General features: G+C 49.0%; 6 protein-coding genes across 6 annotated transcripts; 3 read left to right on the top strand and 3 right to left on the bottom strand.

Moving 5' to 3' along the window:
* Positions 1 to 457: 457 nt before the first annotated feature.
* Positions 458 to 5,195, top strand: KD926_001627 (amine oxidase; the record flags this gene model as incomplete). The annotated part of the gene is made up of 9 exons (XM_053105195.1): positions 458 to 792; positions 1,583 to 1,814; positions 1,871 to 1,933; positions 1,988 to 2,605; positions 2,658 to 2,939; positions 2,995 to 3,098; positions 3,618 to 3,817; positions 3,874 to 4,258; positions 4,319 to 5,195. The coding sequence occupies 9 exons, from the start codon at positions 458 to 460 to the stop codon at positions 5,193 to 5,195; spliced, it is 3,096 nt and encodes a 1,031-aa protein (XP_052951595.1).
* A 147-nt stretch (positions 5,196 to 5,342) lies between these two features.
* Positions 5,343 to 6,633, bottom strand: KD926_001628 (SAM-dependent methyltransferase; the record flags this gene model as incomplete). The annotated part of the gene is made up of 5 exons (XM_053105196.1): positions 5,343 to 5,528; positions 5,610 to 5,870; positions 5,938 to 6,142; positions 6,203 to 6,563; positions 6,624 to 6,633. 5 exons carry the CDS (start codon positions 6,631 to 6,633, stop codon positions 5,343 to 5,345), a joined length of 1,023 nt encoding a protein of 340 aa, XP_052951596.1.
* Positions 6,634 to 7,450: 817 nt separating this feature from the next.
* KD926_001629 (UbiD family decarboxylase) lies at positions 7,451 to 8,355 on the top strand (the record flags this gene model as incomplete). The annotated part of the gene is made up of 4 exons (XM_053105197.1): positions 7,451 to 7,601; positions 7,695 to 7,735; positions 8,024 to 8,286; positions 8,337 to 8,355. The coding sequence occupies 4 exons, from the start codon at positions 7,451 to 7,453 to the stop codon at positions 8,353 to 8,355; spliced, it is 474 nt and encodes a 157-aa protein (XP_052951597.1).
* A 6,412-nt stretch (positions 8,356 to 14,767) lies between these two features.
* KD926_001630 (tellurite-resistance/dicarboxylate transporter family protein) lies at positions 14,768 to 15,940 on the bottom strand (the record flags this gene model as incomplete). Its single annotated transcript, XM_053105198.1, has 1 exon — positions 14,768 to 15,940. The coding sequence occupies one exon, from the start codon at positions 15,938 to 15,940 to the stop codon at positions 14,768 to 14,770; it is 1,173 nt and encodes a 390-aa protein (XP_052951598.1).
* Positions 15,941 to 17,005: 1,065 nt separating this feature from the next.
* KD926_001631 (Zn(II)2Cys6 transcription factor domain-containing protein) lies at positions 17,006 to 18,562 on the bottom strand (the record flags this gene model as incomplete). Its single annotated transcript, XM_053105199.1, has 3 exons — positions 17,006 to 17,620; positions 17,676 to 18,410; positions 18,503 to 18,562. The coding sequence occupies 3 exons, from the start codon at positions 18,560 to 18,562 to the stop codon at positions 17,006 to 17,008; spliced, it is 1,410 nt and encodes a 469-aa protein (XP_052951599.1).
* Positions 18,563 to 19,431: 869 nt separating this feature from the next.
* KD926_001632 (MFS general substrate transporter) lies at positions 19,432 to 20,990 on the top strand (the record flags this gene model as incomplete). The annotated part of the gene is made up of 3 exons (XM_053105201.1): positions 19,432 to 19,593; positions 19,644 to 20,015; positions 20,067 to 20,990. The coding sequence occupies 3 exons, from the start codon at positions 19,432 to 19,434 to the stop codon at positions 20,988 to 20,990; spliced, it is 1,458 nt and encodes a 485-aa protein (XP_052951600.1).
* Positions 20,991 to 21,714: the final 724 nt, after the last annotated feature.

Here is a 21,714-nt window from a genome sequence, read left to right on the forward strand (position 1 = left end):
TCCATTCAACGACAGAACAGGCACATACTCGTTGACGACAGTCGACCCTTTGGAACCCTGCAGTGATCAAAGAATTAACGCTAGGATAATGCTCACTACGCCGAACGGGGATATAAAGCTAACAGCAACCATACGGTCAACGGGATATTGCATCAAAGCTTCTGACTTACGAAGTACACTTCAACAGACCAGGTTCCTTGTCTTTCATGGCTGGATTGGCTTCTTGACCTTTCCTCGCATTGCTTACCAGGCTGCCAGGTTATATTTTATGAAGAGCCTCAAAGTGTGGACTCTACCGCAACCATTTCCGGGTAGCATAAGTCGCCGAGCCGATGGTACCGAATATCTCTTTGAATTATCTTTCCGAGAATATCTAGAAACCCTTGTGCAAAGGATACCATTCCCACTTGTCGTACGATACGAACCAGCTGGAATATCTGGATTATCCATTATAGAAATGACATCTCCCACCTCTCCTTGTTACATGGGGAATGTGCCTCTCACGAAGATTCGAGTGAAGAGCCCCGAGCTTTTTACCTGTCTCGCCATGAACGAGACAGCCGAAGCTATCTCATTGCTGGAATCGCTTCCAGAGAGTCCCTTAGTTGAGGTGACCGACTTCCATGAACTTCTTTGTGCCTGCCGTCGCAAAATCAACTCGGATGGAAGAGCTAAGACATCAACTCCTACTGCCTACTCATCTTTCTTCTATCCCTTGTTCTGGCTGCGCAAGATCACTAGATCAAATTCGAGCTCAACGCCTGCTCGGTTTGGCATATCAGTATTGGATCAGTACGTGCTGTCGCACTGGTCTATGAAGCTGCAATTCAAATATGGGATAAGGCTGGCATTCGCACTATTAGCACACCCCGGTATATCTCGTCACTCTCAAGCACTTCACGTCGGAATGTTGCTTTTCTTAGGACCACTGCTATGGGCGATGATCAGGATATTCTGAATAAACTATCTGTTGTGGTGCGGTTTGTTTGAATGCTATTTTGAGTAGGCATTTATACATTATCAACAGGGGTTTCAATTATTATATAATGTGTATTGTTCTCAAAACAACCAAAATACTGTAGTAGCTTTTTTTAAGTGGTAAAGTAAGGACGCAATTGACCAGTTGAACTTAAAATCATTGAAGGTACGAGAAAGAACGATCACTCACGGTTGAGACCAGTAGGTACAAAACGCAATAGATAATTCTGATGAATAGTCATGACATACGGCCTAAACAGTTGTGCTCCAACTCCTTGCATTCCCTTGGCCCGACTCGTGGCTTTTTGGAAGGTTTACCGATACTAACTATAGATATCTAAGGAGATGCTTAAGAACTCCAGGAAGCTATCAGCCAACCATTCGCAGCGCAAGATAGAATACCAACATATTTGAGGTGGGGAGACTACGTATTGAATTCCTGTTAATTTATAGGTTAACTTTGGACTAACTACTGGTTCGGCATACGTCATTTAAGTCATTGATCTATTAATAGCGAGGTCAGTTTGAAAGCTCCAGGAATGTATGTACATGCACTTGTCAGTTTAGCCCGTACAGCTTGAAGAATGCAGTCAATATTTGCTAGTTTGGGGAACTACGCAGCTCCCTATGTTAGGGATGCTCTCCTCCGAATGCTTGAGAATAACACTCAACATGGAACAATCGAAATTTATCTGAACGATCCAAACAGCTCGCGGAAGGCGAAGACAGTTACATTTGGAGACAGGGATAATCAGCAGTCCGACCAGTTGAAGGCGATGGTGGTTGTCAATGATAACCCTAGTCTTTGGCTGAAGTTGTGTCAAAACCTTGACATCGTGCGTGCTTTCAATCTAATTCGACGCGTTATATCTGACTAGTTGTCTTGCTCCAGGGAGTAGCAGAGGCATACATGCTTCAAAGCATCGAATGTTCTGACCTAGTTTCTCTCTTCAGGGTACGCTTCTTACCCAATTGGATATAACAATCGATACTGACATTGCATGTCTAGATCTACATTCGTAATTGGGCCTCACTGGGAACCGTTAACTCTATGGTCCAGCAGCCGCTGCGCCTCTGGAACCAAGTGACAAAAAGGATCAATGATACAGAGAATGCTCTACAAAACGCCAGCTTCCACTATGACACATCGAATGAGCTTTTCAAGGCTTTTCTCTCTAAAGATATGTGTTACTCGTGTCCTATTTGGAAATCACTCGATGAGCCACTGGAAGCAGCCCAGCGACGGAAAGCCCACAATATTATTGAAAAGGCCGATATCCGCTCCACGGACCATGTCCTTGATATTGGAGGAGGATGGGGCTTCATAGCCATGGAGGCTGTGCGTCTGACAGGTTGCCGAGTGACAGTAGTGACCCTTTCGATCGAGCAAAAATCTCTAGGAGAGGAGCTCATCAAGGCGCAATCATGCGAAAATGAGATTCATTATCGCTTATGCGACTACAGAAAAATCCAACGACCGGAGGACGGGTTTGATAGGATTATTTCCGTTGAAATGATTGAAGCTGTCGGCAAGGAGTACATTGATGAGTTCTTTCGCACTTTGCACAATCTGCTTAATCCGACTGACGGGAGGATCGTCATACAATCCATCACATTCATGGAGAAGGTAGGTATATCCCCAATGACTAGTTTAATTTGTCGCTCTAATGTCAAGTCAGCTCCACTCTCAGCCGAAAACTCTCGATAACTTCCTCGACAAGTACATTTTCCCAGGAGGATATCTACCATGCAACACAGAGCTAGTCAACTCGCTGAGCCGTAGCTCTGAACAGACCTTAGAGCTCGATAGTCTGGAAGAGATCGGGGAGAACTACGTCAAAGCGCTCCGGCTATGGAAGGGAAGTTTTGTCTCCAATTGGCCATCAATCAAGGCATCTTTTCTCCATGAACACGGCCTAAGGCCAGAGGCTGAAATGGAGGCCTTCCGGCGGAGGTGGATTGTAAGTGACTGACCCGGCGCTTGAACAAGCATGTTACTAACACAGTATAATATAGTACTATTTTAGTTACTGCCAAGCTGGCTTCCATGAGGGTATTCTTGGAGATGTCATTCTCGCAGCCAGTAGAAGACCTCGGGTTATGTCAAACTCACCCATACTGTAACGTTGAAAAAGTCATTTTTCCTTTGTTGAATGTATTCTAGGACCACAATTTATTGAGTCCGCACTTAATGGGATTGAATTTGATCTGGTGGCCGGAGTTCCACATTAATCAGGTTAAATTTTTTCTTGCCACATTAAACTCAGCCCATACATGATAAAGCTCTTTCCAGAAATGGAACGGTTTCTCAACTACTTTATCAATTCGACGAATATCCGAATTATTATGTCATAACAATACATAGCCACATTGAATATTTTTCAACGGTTAGGTAAGTCCTCACAGGAGTTTTCATCCGCTTAGTGCTATTTTTCCGCGCTATAGAGAACTTTCTGCCAAACAATTTCCGTGTCTCGCAGTAAATATATCGATTATCATTCTTCTCATGGGATTTGCGAAACGTCAGTCAATGAACACTAACCAACAGCATCAGCTAACCCCAGTATGAAAACTCATAGAAGGTATCCAAGATCAAGGATGAATCATTGAGAGAACATACTAATGAGCTTGTTTTGCAGCAAAAGTGTTGCCATTGTCGGAAGTGGCGCTGCTGGTGTAGCTGCGCTTTGGGCGTTGCACAATCATTCGCCGCACATGGTCGACATATATGAGGCAGACAACCGATTAGGGGGACACAGCAACACAGTAGCATTCAGAAAAGGCAAAGACACAATATATGTTGATACTGGATTCATAGTTCTGAATACAGCCACCTACCGTATGTTGATGTTCTATTTTCGAATCTTCAAAAGGCCAAGCTAACCTCAATCAAAGCTAATTTTATATCCTTCCTCAAGGCAATAAACATTCCCACAGAGAAGTCAGAAATGACTTTCAGTGTTTCGCGAGACTGGGGCCGCTTTGAATGGGCTGGAAATTCCCTGGCATCCGTCTTCGCGCAAAGAAGCAACTTATTCTCCTGGCAAATGTGGCGAATGCTCTTCGACATACTCCGATTCAACTTGTTTGCACTAGACCTTTTACGAGATGAGCAGACATCTCCTATTGATAACCTTAGTGTTGGTCAGTACCTGGATGATGAAGGTTACTCTCCACATTTCAGGGACAATTATCTCATTCCCATGACCGCTGCCATTTGGAGTACGAGTCCAGACAAATGTTTTTCGGATTTCCCTGTGATTACACTAGTCCTGTTTATGTATGCCTATGTGTCAATCCCTCAAACGCCTGTTCCACTGTTGATAACTATTTGCTATAGGTGGAATCATCACTTGATCGATACGTTCTCTGTCCGTCCGCCATGGCTTACGCTTAAAAACAAAGCTCGGTCCTATATAGATGCGGTTCTTGCCGATATTCCTTCCGACCGGGTGCATCTCAACACGCCGATCCGATCAGTCACCAATGATTTATCCGGTCAAGTGTTGCTCACCACTGAACAAGGAGTTAAGAAAAAATATGATCATGCTATTGTAGCAACACACGCACCAGAAGCGCTGTCCCTTATATCTCACTCTGCGACTAACAAGGAACGAGAAATTCTGTCCGAGTTTGAAACGTCTCAGAACACAGCCGTCTTGCACTCAGACACCGCTTTTATGCCGCAGAATCGCAAGACCTGGTCGGCGTGGAACTACCAAACGACCAAGGATTCCACGCAGCCATCTCTTACCTACAACTCGAACATTCTGCAAGGCATCCCAACTTCTAAGTATGGAGATGTACTCGTAACCTTGAACCCTCTCCGGTCTCCAGCTCCAGCAACCGTCCAGGGAACATACTCCTATGCACATCCTCTTCTAACGGCTGGCGCTATGAAGGCCCAGTCCCTACTATCTGGGATACAAGGAACACGCGGAATTAGTTACGCAGGGGGTTGGACAAAATTCGGGTTTCACGAAGATGCTTTCACTAGCGGCTCCAAGGTGGCTGTTGAGCAGCTGGGTGCTAAGCTGCCGTTTAAGCTTGTTGATAGTGAACTCAGCAGAGGCAAGGTACCAGAGTTAACACGGTCGATGGTTTTGTTACGGCTCTGTTTTCAAGTGTTACATTTTGCCTTGACCTGGGTGGTCTGGATCCTGGAAATCTTGGCCTCGAGGGATATTCAAATTGGGAAACGAGTGAAGACACATTGAGATATACAGCAAAGCAGGACGTGTTGAAATGAAGCTTTTATTGATCTATTTGACTGCTAATCCCTGAAATAAACGAAGTTCGGCTGTTAAATTCACGGAAAGACAAAGAGGATCATTCAGAATATTCCGCATTATTTCTAGACTTTCCTACTTCTCAAATAAATATTGGCTGAGGCCCCAGGTCTCACCATCCTCATAAGCAAACAACTCCTCGCATGCCATGAAATACACCTGCCAACGATAATACCACTTTGAAGCATCCTCTTTGCCATACATCGAAACCAAATGCGGCCAGAAATCCTTTCCGTCCCGAAGCCAGTTTTCTAGCCATTGCTGAGTAGAGATCGGTTAGCCGCGGGCGTGGAATGTGGGACGCTACTATTTATTGTGATCATTCTTGGATGGTCACCTTACCTGACAGGCCCTAGCATAATTCTTCCCGGATATCCACCATTGGCGTTTGACACGCAAGTTATCCTGAAAGTAGAGGAAGAGGTCTGCAGATGGCATTGTCCCCCCGGTAAAGAAGTACTTGCTCATCCAACCATCGTCTAGCTCGAAGTGATATGGGGAGTCCTTATGTGATAGGATCTGCACGAAAAGCTTTCCCGACGGTTTCAGAGCGCCTGATACTTTTGCCAGTAACTTCTCATAATTCTTCATGTGCTCAAAGCACTATACATTTAGTTAGTTTCCTTACTCTCTATGCCCCTACAATAGAGGCATGGGGATATGTACTGACTTCAATGGAAATGGCACGATCAAAAGAAGATGCAATGAACTCATGATCTACGACATTGGCGACAACATTAGTAATATTTGCAATTCCCAACTCTTTCGCTCGCTTCGTGATAAAATCTCCCTGAGTTTGTGAGTTTGACAGAGCGGTTACCTGCGCTTTTGGGAACTTCTGCGCTAGATATATGGACACACTACCCCATCCGCAACTACCATGTCGAGACTTAGCACTGTTCAAAAATTTCTCAGTCAGAGAAGCCAGAACTCACCCGATGTCCAAAATTGCCATTCCATCCTCAACATCGGCCCTCTCAACATATAGTTCTAGCATCGCCTCTTCCGCCTCAGCCAGACTAGTCGATGGCTCAGCATACAAAGGGCACGAATATTTTAGTCTAGGGCCTAGAAAGTGGGCGAGGAATTCGGTGCCGACCTCGTAATGCTGGGCGTTCGCGGCTTCCGTCTCGATGGCAATTGGCATCTCTCGCAGGTCTGAGACAAATTTCATTTTTCTCTCGTAAGCAGCTTCTCGAGATGGCGCGGTGATCTCGGCTGCTCTTTGGGCTATTAGTCTTCGAATTCCCATTCGCAGGATAGATCGGGGGAGGTAGCCGCTGTCGATAATCCAGTCTATAGGCTTTGATGTCAGTGAGGAGACGCTACTAGCACTCAGGTGGACTGAGCACTTACCGGTTGACATTCTTTTTGTTTGGTGGTTGTGATAGGTCTATGCAACAATTCGGTCGCCTAGGAAGGGCGTAAGTCTATAGCTTCTAGGTGTTCAGATGCCTGTCCACCACTGAAGAAACACACATCATTAGAGACAACTAAAATTTAAGCTCTCACTCTCCCTGCGAACTTCCTAACAAACACTCGTTTACACGTAAATGACCCTATAACTCAAAACACTTGCGAAAACGGATGGGCGCTTCTCACTCGATTTCCCCATTACAAATAAACCTCGTCCTTACCTACCCGAGATTCCTTTTGGTCGAGGCGCATCGGGCAACCCTTCCATGTCCATTATATCACAAACAAGAATATGCATCTCACAACTTTAACTCTATTTCTTCAGTTACGCGGTAACGCCAGGTAGATGGTCTTGTGATAGTTAACATACCGGCAAGCGAATCCCAAGGCATGTCGGTAGTGGGTCCGAGTGGATCTGGAGTGAACCTTCCTTGCCAAGTCCTGACGTACCGGTCCGTAATGCAATTTTTTTTTTGCAATGCGCATTACAGCGAACAATTGCTTCATTCAATGGTCCACTCGATTTCCGAATTTGGCAATACTCACAAAGGCAGTGGAGATGCAGAGTTGATGCTGGTGGTTTGGGTTGTTGGCTCATCTAAGAAGTCGAAGTTAGTATTTTGTTATCCGCCAATACATGATTCCTGCTGATATATTTTCGAATGAACTAGTCTATAGTGTGTCAATCATGAATATCATGTTGTGGCTTTCAAGGAAATATGGGTGACTATCAATCACATCAATCACAAGTTTAAGATCTTCCTCATATGAACTTTCGCTCTTATGTCGACACCATACGAGAAGATAATGACTTGGTTGAAATCGAGTCGGAAGTCGACCCGTATCTAGAGGTTGGCGCCATCATCCGCAAAGTGTGCGAAACAGATGACAAGGCGCCCCTTTTCAAAAGTCCCCTGGGTAAGCAAGGTCATTAATTTCGAATGCTGGGGGCACCTAACCCCCTCCGCTCTGATTCTACGCAGAGATATGGGCGTCTTGCGCGTCATCTAGGCCTGCCGCCGTCATGCGGGATGAAAGCCATTATTGATAAGGTGCTTTCCGCAAAGCAGTCACCTCCAATTCCCCCTATAGTTGTCGCTTGGGGGCCATGCAAAGAGAACATTCTCCGGAAAGAAGAATTCGATCTTACCCAGCTACCAGCACCATGGCTTCACAGAGCTGATGGGGGCAAATACATTCAAACCTACGGGATGAATATTTTCAAGTCTCCCGACGGGTCGTGAACTAATTGGTCTATCGCACGTGGGATGATCACTGGAGCAGATCAGCTTGGCCTTCTAATAGCAAAGCCACAGCACATCTGGCAGATTCAACAATAGTGGAAGGCCGAGGGGAAGGATATGCCCTGGGCACTAGCCATGGGCGTGCCTCCTGCGGCCATCATGGCTGCCGGCATGCCACTACCGGACGGTTGCAGTGAAGGTGAATATGTCGGGGCTATGACCGGTCATGCTATTGATGTCGTGAAATGCGAGAAAAATGATCTGTTAGTCCCTGCGAACTCTGAGATAGTGTTCGAGGGAACTATCTCGTCTGATCCTGACGACTGTGTATTAGAAGGGCCGTTTGGAGAGATGCATGGGTGAGTCTCTACCCAAGTGCCCTGATTTTGAGTATGTTTAATAATGTCAGATACGTGTACCCTGGCTAGAGTAATAAGAGTCCCTGTGCAAGAGTTGACACCATCACATTTCGAGACAATGCCATATTGCCGGTGTCATGTCCCGGCCGAGTCACAGACGAAACGGTTGGTAGCCCCTCATTCTTAACCTCCCCTAGCCCATGAATACCATATAGCACACGATAGTCGGTCCTCTAGCGGCCGCTGAAATCCGCCAACGATGTCAAAATCACGGGTTTCCTGTTCTTGAAGCGATGACTCCATTCGAGTCTCAAGTTACCTGGGTTGCTCTGCAGATAGATACGGCCCGACTGCGAGCAATGAACACCAACCCTTCCCAGTTTTGTACCTCGCTTGGGGATTTTATTTTCCATCACAGATGCGGTCTTACAATTCACCGAGTCATCCTCGTAGGTGAAGATATAGATGTTTACAACTTCCAGGATGTAATGCGGGATTTTTGCACAAGATGCCGTCCCGGCACTGATGAATACATTTTCGAAGACTGCCTGGCATTCCTACTTATTCCCTATATGGCTCATGGTAATGGGAATCCCGTGAAAGGGGGAAAGGTTTTATCTGATGCACTATTACCGAGTGAATATAAGGATGGTCCGGACTGGGAGACGGGTGACTTTGAACATTCGTACCCAGACGATATTAAAGATAGGGTTAATGCTCGTTGGGAAGAAATGGGGTTCACAATTGAGAATATATATTCAATATAGAGGATGTATGCGTCCGTTCCATGGCCATTTATTCCTCCTCCTTCTCCTTCTCCTCCTCTTCTTCTGCCTCTTCTGTGCTCCAATAGTTCCTCACCTCTACTTCATGGACACAACATAGCCTCTTGCTGAGTGCAGAGAATTCAATCTGGACGGTTTCTATCAGCAATCCGAAGTTAATATTGAAATCCTCGTGGCTGCCCTGTGAATGGAGCTATGAGCAGAATATTCACGGTATAGTAGTATTGGCCTTTCCCCCGCCCCTTTCTCTCCATATCTCTTCCTTTGAATCCTCTTTTTACCTTCTCGCCCTTCTCGATCCACAGATCTTTGGACCCTTCCGTGATACACCTGATCCTAACCGCTACCATTCTTTCTTCGAAGCACCGAATGCTAAGATGATCCCGAGAAGCCATTTGGCTACTGTTTCCATATGCGCAGTGGCCTGTTCCAATCGTCCGTTCACTTATAAAGCTGTAGCAGCGCTACGTGATTCCATTTTCCTCAGACATAATATCGATCTTTCAAGGTATCCTTGAAAGTCGGACATCCTGGAAGATGACAGATCATTCATAGCCCCTGCAGCCCCCGCATGTCTCTAAGTTACGCAGCTACCTGAGCTCATCGGCACATCTTCGTCTGCTTTGCTTTGTTTCATCAAGTTTGGTTAACCATGGGTCAAAGTCTTGCGTCACAGGGGCGCCCTTTAAGCTTGAATTTAACACTGTCGAGCCAAATCGCCCCTCAGCAGGTGCTGATGGCTCTCCCGCACTATCTCGTGGAATGTCTCAGGCGACGAGGCACCATACATTCTGTTCCTCGATGAAGGCACCCGTGGACACTTGCACCTCTGCGTGGCCCTTACCAAGGATTCCACAAGACAGAAGCCAAATCCGCATCAGAGTGCGCAAATCCTGCGTGCAAGACAATGACGTATCCCTAAAACTCGTTCCCCGATGATGTCAAGAGATTCCATCGGCAGCACGAGACAAATGAAAAACCCCCAATGATAGAGAAAGTTCAATGGCTTTCTAGCTCTGCCGAGTCCTTCAGTTGAAGTTGTCAACGACTTCCCTTAAGACACCAACAAACGGAAACCGCTACAGATAACAGGCTTTGCCTCCCAGTTCCATGACTTGGCTTGAAAACTCCCTGATGAGTTGAGCGGCGCACAAATCCAGATCCCGCGGCTCAAGGTCCGAGCCTGCTTTTCTCGCACAATCAAGAGAATCTTACTGCCGAATAAAGCTGTTATCCGATGGCTTCCCACTGGGCTGGGTGTACTTCTTCAGTTGTGGTAGCAGGTATAGGCGCGTGCACCACCTTCAAATTGAAGCAACGTTTAAGTTTGATATTCGTTCCTGTCCTGTTTGTCTGCGTCTATCGCTTACTCAGTTGAATTACTGATACATATGTATTCTTCCATCTCCCTTTGATACTATCACCACCCCCGGGGCTCAAGAGTGCTATCGTTTATGATATTAGCTATTTGATTTTCCTGTCTTTTAAAACGTCTTTGGAATTGTGATGGGTGAAAACTCGAATGTTCAGGACAAGAGCCCGTCTCCCAACACGTTTGCCCTATCCGCGAGAAGATCGCTCTCAGTGGATCTAGATGAGGTGTCTGATGTACAAGGATTGGAAGCCTTCATGAACTCAGGTGCACCCGGAACGGGATTTGAGAGACGTCGGGTTTGGAAGCACTGGTGTGACTGGTACCGACTCGTTCTAGGGAACAAGTGAACTCACCAAATACTACTTTAAGCCACTTACTTACGACTTGCCAAATTACGGGTGTGAATAACTGTTTGCTAATGGTTGTTGAATGTACTACCATCGAACAATGCCCAACTGGGCAAAAGGTGACTGCAAGCGTGCTTCGCCGGGCAGCGACCGAACATATGTGACTAAGTCATGCACTCAAACAGCTTATGCGCTGTGAGGACAAGACCTTGTCGAGCAGGCCCTGGAAACCCTCAACGTGGGCGATCAGCATACCCCACACAGCTTTACCCACAAGCTAAAGCTCACCGGGACACAGTTGTCTCACCATGTCGAGGGGCAAATGGGTATCCAGATCGACCAAATTTTTTCCCTCGGTACAGAGATAGATTTACCAAATTACATCAGAAAAGGAAGCCGATAGGTCATGGATTAATGTACTCTTGAGACCCAGGAAATATCGCAAACTGCGGATAGGGGGGTGTCCGTCAACCTCACGGCTACTTGCAAACGGCCGTTTTGCTTACATAGATCGACCAGACATAATACATGCGACTTTGGGGTATAAACGGCTACCAGAGTTATTTGCACCCAAGAAACGGCTTATAATATCTGATAGCATCAAGGAATATTTCAACAAGATATAATAGTTATTGTTCCGACCCATGGCTTCCAAGCTTGCGGCAGGATGTAGCGTTCCTAGATGCTCCGGATGAATGTGAAAAAAGTGGCAGAGCTTTAATAGTTGATATCCTAGAGGAGTTCTATCCAAAAAGAGATGCGGTCAAACTCAAAGCTCAAATTCCTTGTGATAAGTTGGCCCTATCGGGATTTGAACTATTTATTCCAGAGTTTCCCAAAGAACGCTGTCTGCGTTCGTGGCTAATCACGAAGTCCAAAGCATAATGCGCTTCTTCATATGGATCGGAATAGTTGGCTACATGCGTAGCGATGAAGATGACACCCAGTGTGTCTTTGCTACCCAAGTTCATAAATGGTAAGTAGATGGTCTATACTACTCTATCTTTCTTGCTAATATAGTGAAACAGGTATTGCGCTTGTGTGATTTATTCGCAAATGGATAAATTTCGCCCCTTCCCATACGAATCACCTTAGACATATCTGGTCCCAGACGATACACAAACCGTGACATATCGCCACTGGAAACCCAGTACGAAAACTACCACCGCTATGTTTACGATATCTTGAAGGGTCCTCTGGCTGTATCACCAGAACATAGAAGATCAACCTCGGTGTTAAACCCTATGTCCTTCTTCATAGGCCCATCACACCATGTTAATCTGCAACCTGCGCCACTCTTGACAACCAGCAGCTAAAATTCCGAACTAATTTCCGACCAGCAGGCGGCGGCTAGGAACGCGATTAAGACGACACTCCTGAGAGTTCCGACGAAGCAACCGCTACACCGAGAGCAAATCCGGCGCAGAAACTTCACTGCGAAGATTTGTATTACAACCCATAGTCTGGATTGCTCTACGTTGATAGGCATCAGAGGTTACATGGGACATTTCGGTCGAACTTAAGCATCTAAATTACACCTCTAGCAGGTACCTAGGATAGCGTCGAGCCATTGCATCTTATCGATGATGCAAGCATGCGAGGCGATGCTAATGACTGAATTTGATCAGATATAGATAATAGAAGTCTGCCATCTGGATGAAAACACCGATGTGGCGCCAGGCATAATGTCAATTTACTATCATGACAATAACACCCTGCCCCAATATGCCGCCCTAAACATGGCCATCGGAGCCGGGGAAAAGGCGTCGAAGGAGTGCTAGCCTCGATTTTTCAAAGCGGTTTTCAAATTAGTCAAACTGGATGAGAAGGACGGCGCTAGAATTGGCGCCTACTCCGGAGGCTCAGCCTTCTGGCGTTTAATCCGCGGATGGGACGACTCAGACAATTCCAAGGATCAAGATAGGAGTACAAAACCAAAGCGAGGGAACTCGGGAAAAGCCAGCTCACCAAATTGCAGAACTTCGTTTGATTGGGAGGAGGTTTTCTCGCTAATATCAGCAATTGTGAATGACACTCTCCGAGGAGTGTTGCTGGGCCCTCTTGGGCGGAGGCCGGAAGAGATGACATATGCCAACACCCAGGAACACTCCTATTTTGCAGTACATGAGAACAATTGAAAGTGTTCTCCCGGAAGCCCTCACATACGAAGAGATCCTGACGGCAACTCCACGGCCCTTGCAACTCACCGCAGACCCTTCCGGGGCTCACGGTAAAAGCAAGGAGCCGGTTCGGGGGAACACCGAACCAGAGAAGCACACTGCACATGGACTATCTCCCGGTCCCGCCTTCCCCATTTTTTTATCATCGCTTTACTGCATGTTTTTTTTGTCGGTTTCTACGCGTTCAACTCCATCAATTCAATTATCGTTTTCATCATCTCGTTTCCTCGATTCAGTAGGCCTCCTGATATCCATCCTGAGTAGGCACCGCGGAGGGCCTTTGTAGGGACTGCGACTCAGGAGGATTTCAACACCCAGCCGTTAAGACCAAACCCGAGCACCCCGGTGAGGAGCCCATCTGGGTCAAACGGAGCTCGTGGAAGAATAGCACAATCATCGAGAAACCAAGAACCGTTCGACGAGCGGCTTCTTGATGAGATTCAGGAAGTGAAAGTGCAGATAGGGAGAGCGTTTAGTTCTTTCACCGATATCCTTGATGAACTTGAGGAGAAGCGAAGCAAATTTAGATCGGGGACTGATCCAGACGAGCTCTGGACCGAGGCTCGGCTTTGAGAAGTCTACGAATCAGAATCCATGCAGGGCAGTCCCTCTGCTTTATCTCTTGATGTCGCAGTGAGAATGCGGGACACGTGAATGCAATGATACTTAAAGGGTACGCCGTAGTTATCCATGGTCTTGCAACCGCCTCGGAATTTCAAGAGATAAAAACCAGATATCGAGATTTGGAAAGGCGAAATACGGAAGTCTTAGAAGAGTTAGACCAAGCCTGTACTGTCGCCACTCAAGCTAACGGAAGATGCCTTATATACCGCTTGTATATCCCTTTCCTTTGGCAAGCGGAGATGCGGAGTTCGGCTCTCTCGACCGAAAAGGACTTATTGCTATAAATAAACCAAGACCTACGAATTGGACTCGATATCCTCCAACGGACTCTTTATATCGTCTTTTTATTACACCCTGACCTAAGGCTTTCATTAATTCTTCGTGACAACAAAGAATCGAAATTTGGGGGAACTTAAGTAGACTCTTAGATGAAGAACTGTTCAGATCCCCGACTATCCACCTCGCACATGAGCGGGACAGCGTGTACAACATGCAGACTATGGGCATGCCGGTGATGACCGCTCTGAGCCCCGCGCTATTCCGATCTTACCCCAGGGGCTAGAGACTCGGCGGTGGGCAGTAGGAACGGTATCATGGTCGTTGACACCCGAGTCTGTTCCTCCGCTCGTCACTATCGTGGTCATTGACACCCTTGTCGTCCCTGTTGCCTATCCCTAACCAAGTTGTTGACATCCCCGCCCTCCCTTGTCACTGTCGAGCGGGGCTACGCTCAGCCGGGCCTCGTTCTTATGTGACCCCTTAGCCCTTGTCCTCTCGTTATTCTCTTTCAGCCGTTGATGTCCAGTCGAGCAAGCCGGAGCGGATATTACAAAGCTTCGCCAGTTAGTTTCTTCAACATATAACTCTCTGGTTAGTTCTACAGCTAGGAGAGGAAGCAGGGGTCAATTAAGACTGGGATCCGTGAAATATGGATGCAGGGGAAGCTTCAAAGGATGATGAAATTACTGGAAATAATTATGTGAGATCAGGAGAACAGACGGGGGAAACGGAGAACTGCTTGGCGGAAAGCAACCTCAGGCAGTCAGGCTTCCAGGCAAGCATTTGCTTGAAGAATTAAATACGTCATTAGTATTTATACAGCATGATCTATCGAATATATACACATCACCCATATATATCTCAACCCCGTATCTCAAATACTCCCTAGGTCTAGCACTTCTTGCGCATCTCTATCCCCTTCTTAACCAAAGCCCTCGACTGCAACGCCGTCATCGTCAACCACAACGCCACCTGCAACAGCGTCATGGCCGTAGCCACCCAGCCGATCGCCACGGAGCTCAACGCCGTCGAGATCTTCGCCGTGGCCAACACGAACCCGACATTCGGAAACACCATGCTCCACCAGAGCAATCCAAAACTGGTCTCTTTCTTCCAGAGTGCCTGCAACACGCTAATCATCGACACGCAGAAGAGGAAGAACGCGAGCGTCCAGAGTAGAATGCTCGCGAAGACCGCCACGATAAGCAACACGTCCGCTGTGCGGACGGATGTCGCCTGGGCGATATAATGGTCTGGGAACTTCTCGACAGCCGCGGTGGCCATGCCGATGAACGCGATGATCGTGAAACTGGGCGGGCCGACGGTAATGAACATTTCCGGGCGGTAGTACGCCTCGGGAAGACCTTCGTTGTTGAACTCGATGAGACATTGCGCGAGGACCATGAGAAACATCAGGAAGCCCAGCCCCTGCATCGTCGTCCCGCCGATGAGCATGGGAATGGCGCGCGATGGTGGCTGGCTGTTCGCCAGTGTGCCGGCCAGGGTGCCGGAGAGCATTGGCGGGAAGAATGGCATGATACGAACAATGGCGAAATGCTTGTCGGTACTGACGCCGGAGGAAGGCAGGCGCCAGCCGAGGATGATGGACACGGCCAGTGCGATTCCGGTGTATACCCAGAAGAGGACGTTCATGACAATGGGAAGCCATTCCCCGACATGGGGCGAACCATAGCTGGTGGTATTTATGAGAATGGTTGCGAACGCGAGTAGACAGGTTGGAACGAGAAATAATTCCTGCGGCGCTTTGTAGCGGAAGAATTGAGGGGAGACTGATGGCTCGGTCACTTCGGTCGAGGCTTTGAAAGCCATCAGAGATTCGAACATCATACACAGCGACACGATGGTGAAAATCGTTAGAGAAATCATGAAGACAATGATTCCGATGACGTCGAGGCCGGTAAAACGATTAGGTGTCTGCTTGAGAAGAGCAGCCGTTCCCCCGAAGCTGAGCGCGACCGTGTAGCAGGGCCATGTTATAGAGCTGGTGAACGTCCTCAAGGGGGTCCGAGTGTCTTTTTCATCACCGTTTAAAGGGCTATCCATTGCATTGGCTGTTCCTTTGCCTGCAATTCTCTGGCCAATCAGTCACTGGCGTGGCAGTGGATATCGAATCAAGTCCTGGCCGGGTATGGAGGGGAGGAATGCAGGCGGTATAGATCGAATAGCTGAATATCAATGTGCCAATTCAAGTTCAGCCGTTAAGATCGATCCATCCGATGTTGATCTCGGGTGAGGAACAACGCTGACCAAAGGGAGCCAGTCCAATTTGAGTCCCTCTCCAGATCCCAGCCCGAGGCACAACTCTCAACCCCAACCGGATATTTATGCTTGGCATTTGACCACAAATTGCAGAAACGTCACAGGTCGGCAGTGGAATCGTTGATGCTGGCGGGTCCACCCGGGCTCCACCCGGGCTGGTTATGAGGTCAGAATTGCGCAATAATCAAGGAACAGGAAAGTTGGCTCAGGCATTTGGAACAAATCAATGTCTACCAGCGGGGATACTTGGTGGCCGTTGGTTCATGAATGAATGTTCTTTCTGCCCTTTGCTGCCAGCGCAAGGCCATGCATGACGATCGGATACCGGCTGCCCTATGACTTCCCTATTCTTCGAGCTTAGTGGCGTCTGTGGCTGTGTAGAGGGAACAATGCATGGAATGGCCATCATGGTGATCAAATGAAAAGATCATCCGAGGGGTTGCATGGATGGATGTTTAGCAGATGGCCTCAGGCATTCAACAGTCTCGGGAACGAGTCACTCCCAACAGAAAGTTGTGATCAACGACATAACCCGCTCAAACATTGGTGGTGAGCAGGGATTATGAAATTTAGCCGTGATTGTGGTGGCGGCGATACGGTTCCCTTGTGAATTGTTTGAACTATTGACCGTGATGAGTACCAAAGACGGTAAGATAAATATATTGGGTGGAGCGGTTGCACTGCTCCCGCAACACGTGCTTTCAAGACGGCTCGCTTAACGATAGAAAGAGACGCTAGAAGCTAGATAATAACTTTTACAAAAGAAATACTATATGCAAGATCATTTCGACGACCCGCATCGACGATGAGATGAGATGAAATGAGAGTTCAACAATTGCCAGCCCCCCCTCACTCCGGAGCACTCAACAATCCATCGAACCTGAAAGCACCTCCTATTTGCGAAATCAGACACATCGCCTCACCCTGTTGCTTCGCGTCTAAGCTATACAACAGCACGGCTTTCAAAGGCGCAATCGAGGACCCGAAGCAGTATACATCTCGTAAGTTCACGACGGCAGCCGTGGCACCAATTATGACCTCGCAATGAAGCTGAATGAGAGTGTAGTTGCGCTCCTTCGGTTGTTCGGAATAAGCAAGGGTCAGAACGCAGACAAGGCTCCAGAGAGCCTTAACGAGGAAGATGTCCGATTCAGTGACATCGTCAGAGACGGGAATTGCGTAGAGAATGTCATTTTGCGGGCAGGTAGGAGGATATGTGAATTGAATCGATGGAAATTCCGAGCGAAGCGTGTGTGAGATATGTCTTAGACGACGTCTGATTTGATCGATGTGGTCTTCCTTATGCTCCCACTCGAAAGGACTCATGCGGGAAGACAGCAGGTCTGGAAGATCGGTCAGGAGCTCAACAAACTCGTCGTGCGTGCTCTTGTCCTTTGCATACAAGAATGGAATGTTGTAGCGGGCGGAAGAGCCGTCCATAAATTGATCGATGTTGTAAGTAAGCTAGCAACCCCGGGTTAGTATTAATACTGGCTGAATGACGGAAATCCCAACTTACCAACAGTCTTTGCACGACCTGAAACAGCTGTCGCAGATACCCAGACTCATAAACCTTGGGGTCAAGCCTGCCCAGCAGCGAGGCCGCCGCGCTGAGATGCTGATAACAGGCATTGGCGTTGGTGGACAGCATCATCTCGGCATACGCAAGAATGACAAAATTGGTGATCTCCTCCGGGCGATCGTATTGCAGGGGGGCATTACGCGAGGCCTGCAGCAGCTTGTTCCGCTGATGCTGGATGCTCACACCGTACCACTTCCTGGCCTCGATCATGGCCGCCTGGTCTCGGTTGAATGTGCCAAAGAACGCCAAGGACACCGCACGGACGCTGGATTGCCAATCACAGCGGCCCTCGGGTTCTCCCATTCCACGACAGAGATAGATCCACAGACTCCGCCGCGTTTTGTTCACCCCGGATCTCTCGAAGAAGGACAGGAAACGGTCGACCATGTGCAGCTGCAGGGTAAGGCTGACGTTGGGCTGGAGGGTTTGGGGCGTGCATAATGGCGGCGACGTCTGCTGCACCTGCAGCTCCTGGGTCTTCATGGGGGCGACCTTGGCCGAGGCGCGTTGAGGGACGACAGTTGACTGATCCGTTTCCCGCTCGTCGATGCGGACATACTTGCTAGACTTCCTCGAATTGACGGCCTGGAGGAAGATTGGGCCACTGGTGGGCCCCGGACATTTATCCCCGCGACGTATACACTGGGAGCATTCAGGGCGTTTTTCGTCACACTAAACGGGAATAAGCGGGGAGGAATCTCCAGATTTAAGTGGGTAGGGGGGAACCAGAGAGGGAGATAATCTGGGCCAAAGGAAGCACCGACCTTGACTTTCCGGTCGCGACATGTCTTGCAGCCTTTGCTTAGCCCGGGATGGCGGGCCATATTGGCTGCGTGGGGGGCATTGAACGGCGAGAAAGGAGTTTTCAAGGAATGGAAGGTGACAGCCACCAAAAGGGGGGGGGATTTCGTGTTGGCCCCGAATTTCCCAGTCGCGCCGCCAATCCCGCCGTCCTCAGGCGGCCAATCACCGGCCCCGGTCCGGTCACTGACTAAGCGTCACCTGACCGGCCCGTGATCCTCTCCGCAAAACTTGCCGCATCCAGCTTAGCGGAGATGCTGCCTGGGGCTGCCTCGCGCAGCCTCGTCTAGCAGCCTCGGGTCTATACCGGTCTATACCACCAGGCATTAAGCACCTCTCGTCCCGGACTGGCCACGGTTTGGACAATCCCAGCCAAACAAGCTCACCCTTGGCACGTCTTGGTCCCTGCTCGCCCGCAACAGTTCATCTAGTTGTGGTCCATGCGTCTGGAGACCATCTCTCGTCAGAACGTTATTACTACTCCGTCCGGATGGAGTCATAACGAGACCTCATGTCGATCTACCCTACCCGCGGAGAAAGGCACCCGGCTCATTACCTCTTGATCCTCGCCTGATCTCCCGAAATCACCCTGTCCCTGTCATCTCGACTACAACAGGCGATATCAGGCTACCACTCCAGGCCGACTGACACATCGGCCTAAAGCTCCGAGGAAAAACCCCACGGCTCCACCGTGCAAAATGCTTGATCCGAGCACTCTCCCGTCCCGAAGCGGGTCTCTTATCATGATCCGAGTGATAAGCGCACAATTGTTTTTATCTAATTTCTCCTGAGTCGGGTACAGTGGTGAGTTTCGCGGTGGGTATATATATCGGGCGGAAGCCAAGAAATTCATCGGCGTGGCTTGGTTGACAGAACGACGACCGATTGGAAAATGGCGGCAGGAGATCATGGATCAGAGGTTGTTGCGCATGAGCAGCGCACAGATCAAGAATCCAAGGGCCAAGAAACGGTGGTCATCAACAATGAGCTGGAAACCGGTCGCAGGCAATACCGGCCGACGCGATTGCAAAGTAATCTGACTATTCTCAGCTGCGTGAGTCAATCCTCTAAATCTTTCATACCCAGCCGATCTAATGAAATCAGTACATTGCCAACTTCAGTGATGGCTTCCAGAACTCCCTCGCAAATCCCACCAATGTCATTTTCAAGCAGCTACTCGGCCAATCCGGTTACCCTTCCGAAATGCAGACACGGATTAGCAATTCTCTTCTCATAGGTGCCATTCTTGGTGTGGTGGCTCTTGGATACATCTCTGACATGACCTCTCGTCGTGCAGGTCTCTTGTTTACCTCGGGCCTGGTCACCATCGCCACATTAATGTCCGCCCTGGCTCTGCAGGTGCATCCATCGCACAATATGCTGTGGTACTTTGTCATCGTGCGAGGTATCTGTGGATTCGGCGTAGGCGGCGAGTATCCTCCGAGTGCGGCAGCCGGAATAGAAGAGTCAGACGATGTAAGATGCCTCCGAGAGATCTCTGCCCTCGCGCGTGCTAACAGATTTCAGTTCAAACGTCGCTACCGCGGACCGATCTTCGTCTCCTTCACCACGCTGATGGCCACCTCTGCGGCACCCATCCAGATGATCGTGTACCTGGTGTGTCTGAAGGCCAGCAACAACGACCTCCCCGTCACTTTTCACGCCATCTACTCCATCGCCACCATTCTCCCGGCGATCATTCTGGTGCTTCGGTTCTTCATGACCGACTCCACCCTGTTCCACTATTCCAACTTCAAGCGCCAGAAGAAACCTGCTCGATTCTACTGGCTCCTCGTGCGAAGATACTGGCCGCGCCTCTTCACCACGTCCCTCGCTTTCTTCCTCTACGACTTCATCAACTTCCCCAACAGTATCATGTCCAGCACCATCATCTCCTCCCTCGTCAAGGACCGCAACATTCAAACCACCGCCATCTGGCAGGTTATTCTCGCCGCGCTCCCCGTCCCCGGCGTTATCATCGGCGCGTGGCTCACCAACGCGATCGGACGCCGCTATACCGGTCTCGTCGGTTTCGCCGGCTACGTCGTGCTCGGCTTCATCATCGGCGGCACCTTCTCCAAGCTATCACAGCACATGGCCGCCTTCGTGGTACTGTACGGCCTCCTGCAGGCGTTTGGTCACCTCGGCCCCGGTGCAACCATCGGGCTGATCTCCACCGAGTCCTTCCCCACTGCCATGCGCGGCATGGGGTACAGCGTGGCCACGGCGTTTGGTCGTACAGGAGCCGCAGTGGGAACACAGTGCTTCACGCCGTTGCAGGAGTCTGCCGGCAAGAGTGCGACGTTCTATCTTGCCGGCGGGGTGGCGGTGCTGGGCATGATCGTGTATTGGTTTTTGCCGGAGAGCGGAGACTTGAATCTGGAGGAGGATGATCGGGCGTTGGAGGAGTACCTGGCGCAGAATGGTTTTAGCATGGAACGAAAGGCTTGAGGCGATTGTCTTGGGGGCACAGGGGGAGGGTGTGTGAAGTCTGGGTAGGGCTGTGCAGTTCCTGTCCGCAGCGGGGGATATACTTCCAATATACTTCTAGCGGGTCTAGGCCAAATACGGTCGGCCCCACCCATCCACCGCGTACACAAAACAAGCAATTAAGCATTGCAGCAGGTACCTTTTTCCCTCTATACATTTCACCAGGCAGCCACGGTTTCGCCTTTCTTTGTTTGGGGCTTGCCTTTGTCTCGTAGTTGTTGTGGTTTCCGTCGTAGTCCCACGGTAGGTCTCATTAGCGAGGTAGACGAAAGACACTATGAGGCATATTTCCCTTCCCGCTAACAGTCGAACTAGGCAAGTCCACGAGCTGGAAATTACCTTCTGTCATGCGGGAAATACTGCGCGAAGTGAAAATTCCCGGTACCTGGCTCAACCACTATCCGCATCGAGGACAGTGGCAGAGGCGGTTCCGTGAGGCATTTACGGCCTGCAAATAGCCACCCACAGTTGGGACAGGTGCAAGCCCCAAGCGAGCTGACGGCCAGTCTGATCCTCTGGCTGTGATAATTCACGCACCCATCATCCACGCGACGCCATGTGTCCCCCCGTACGACGCACCGTAGCTGTCAGAAATCTATAAGAATGTGAATTATCAACCCGGGAATGATAGGCGTTCCATCCTACCTCTCATTTTCCTTCCTCCTTGTTCCCTTCTCTTTGTCCG

The sequence above is a fragment of the Aspergillus affinis genome (genome assembly GCF_023601865.1).
Source record: "Aspergillus affinis strain CMG 70 chromosome Unknown NODE_132_length_96952_cov_88_517781, whole genome shotgun sequence".
NCBI classification, from domain to species: Eukaryota; Fungi; Ascomycota; class Eurotiomycetes; order Eurotiales; family Aspergillaceae; genus Aspergillus; species Aspergillus affinis.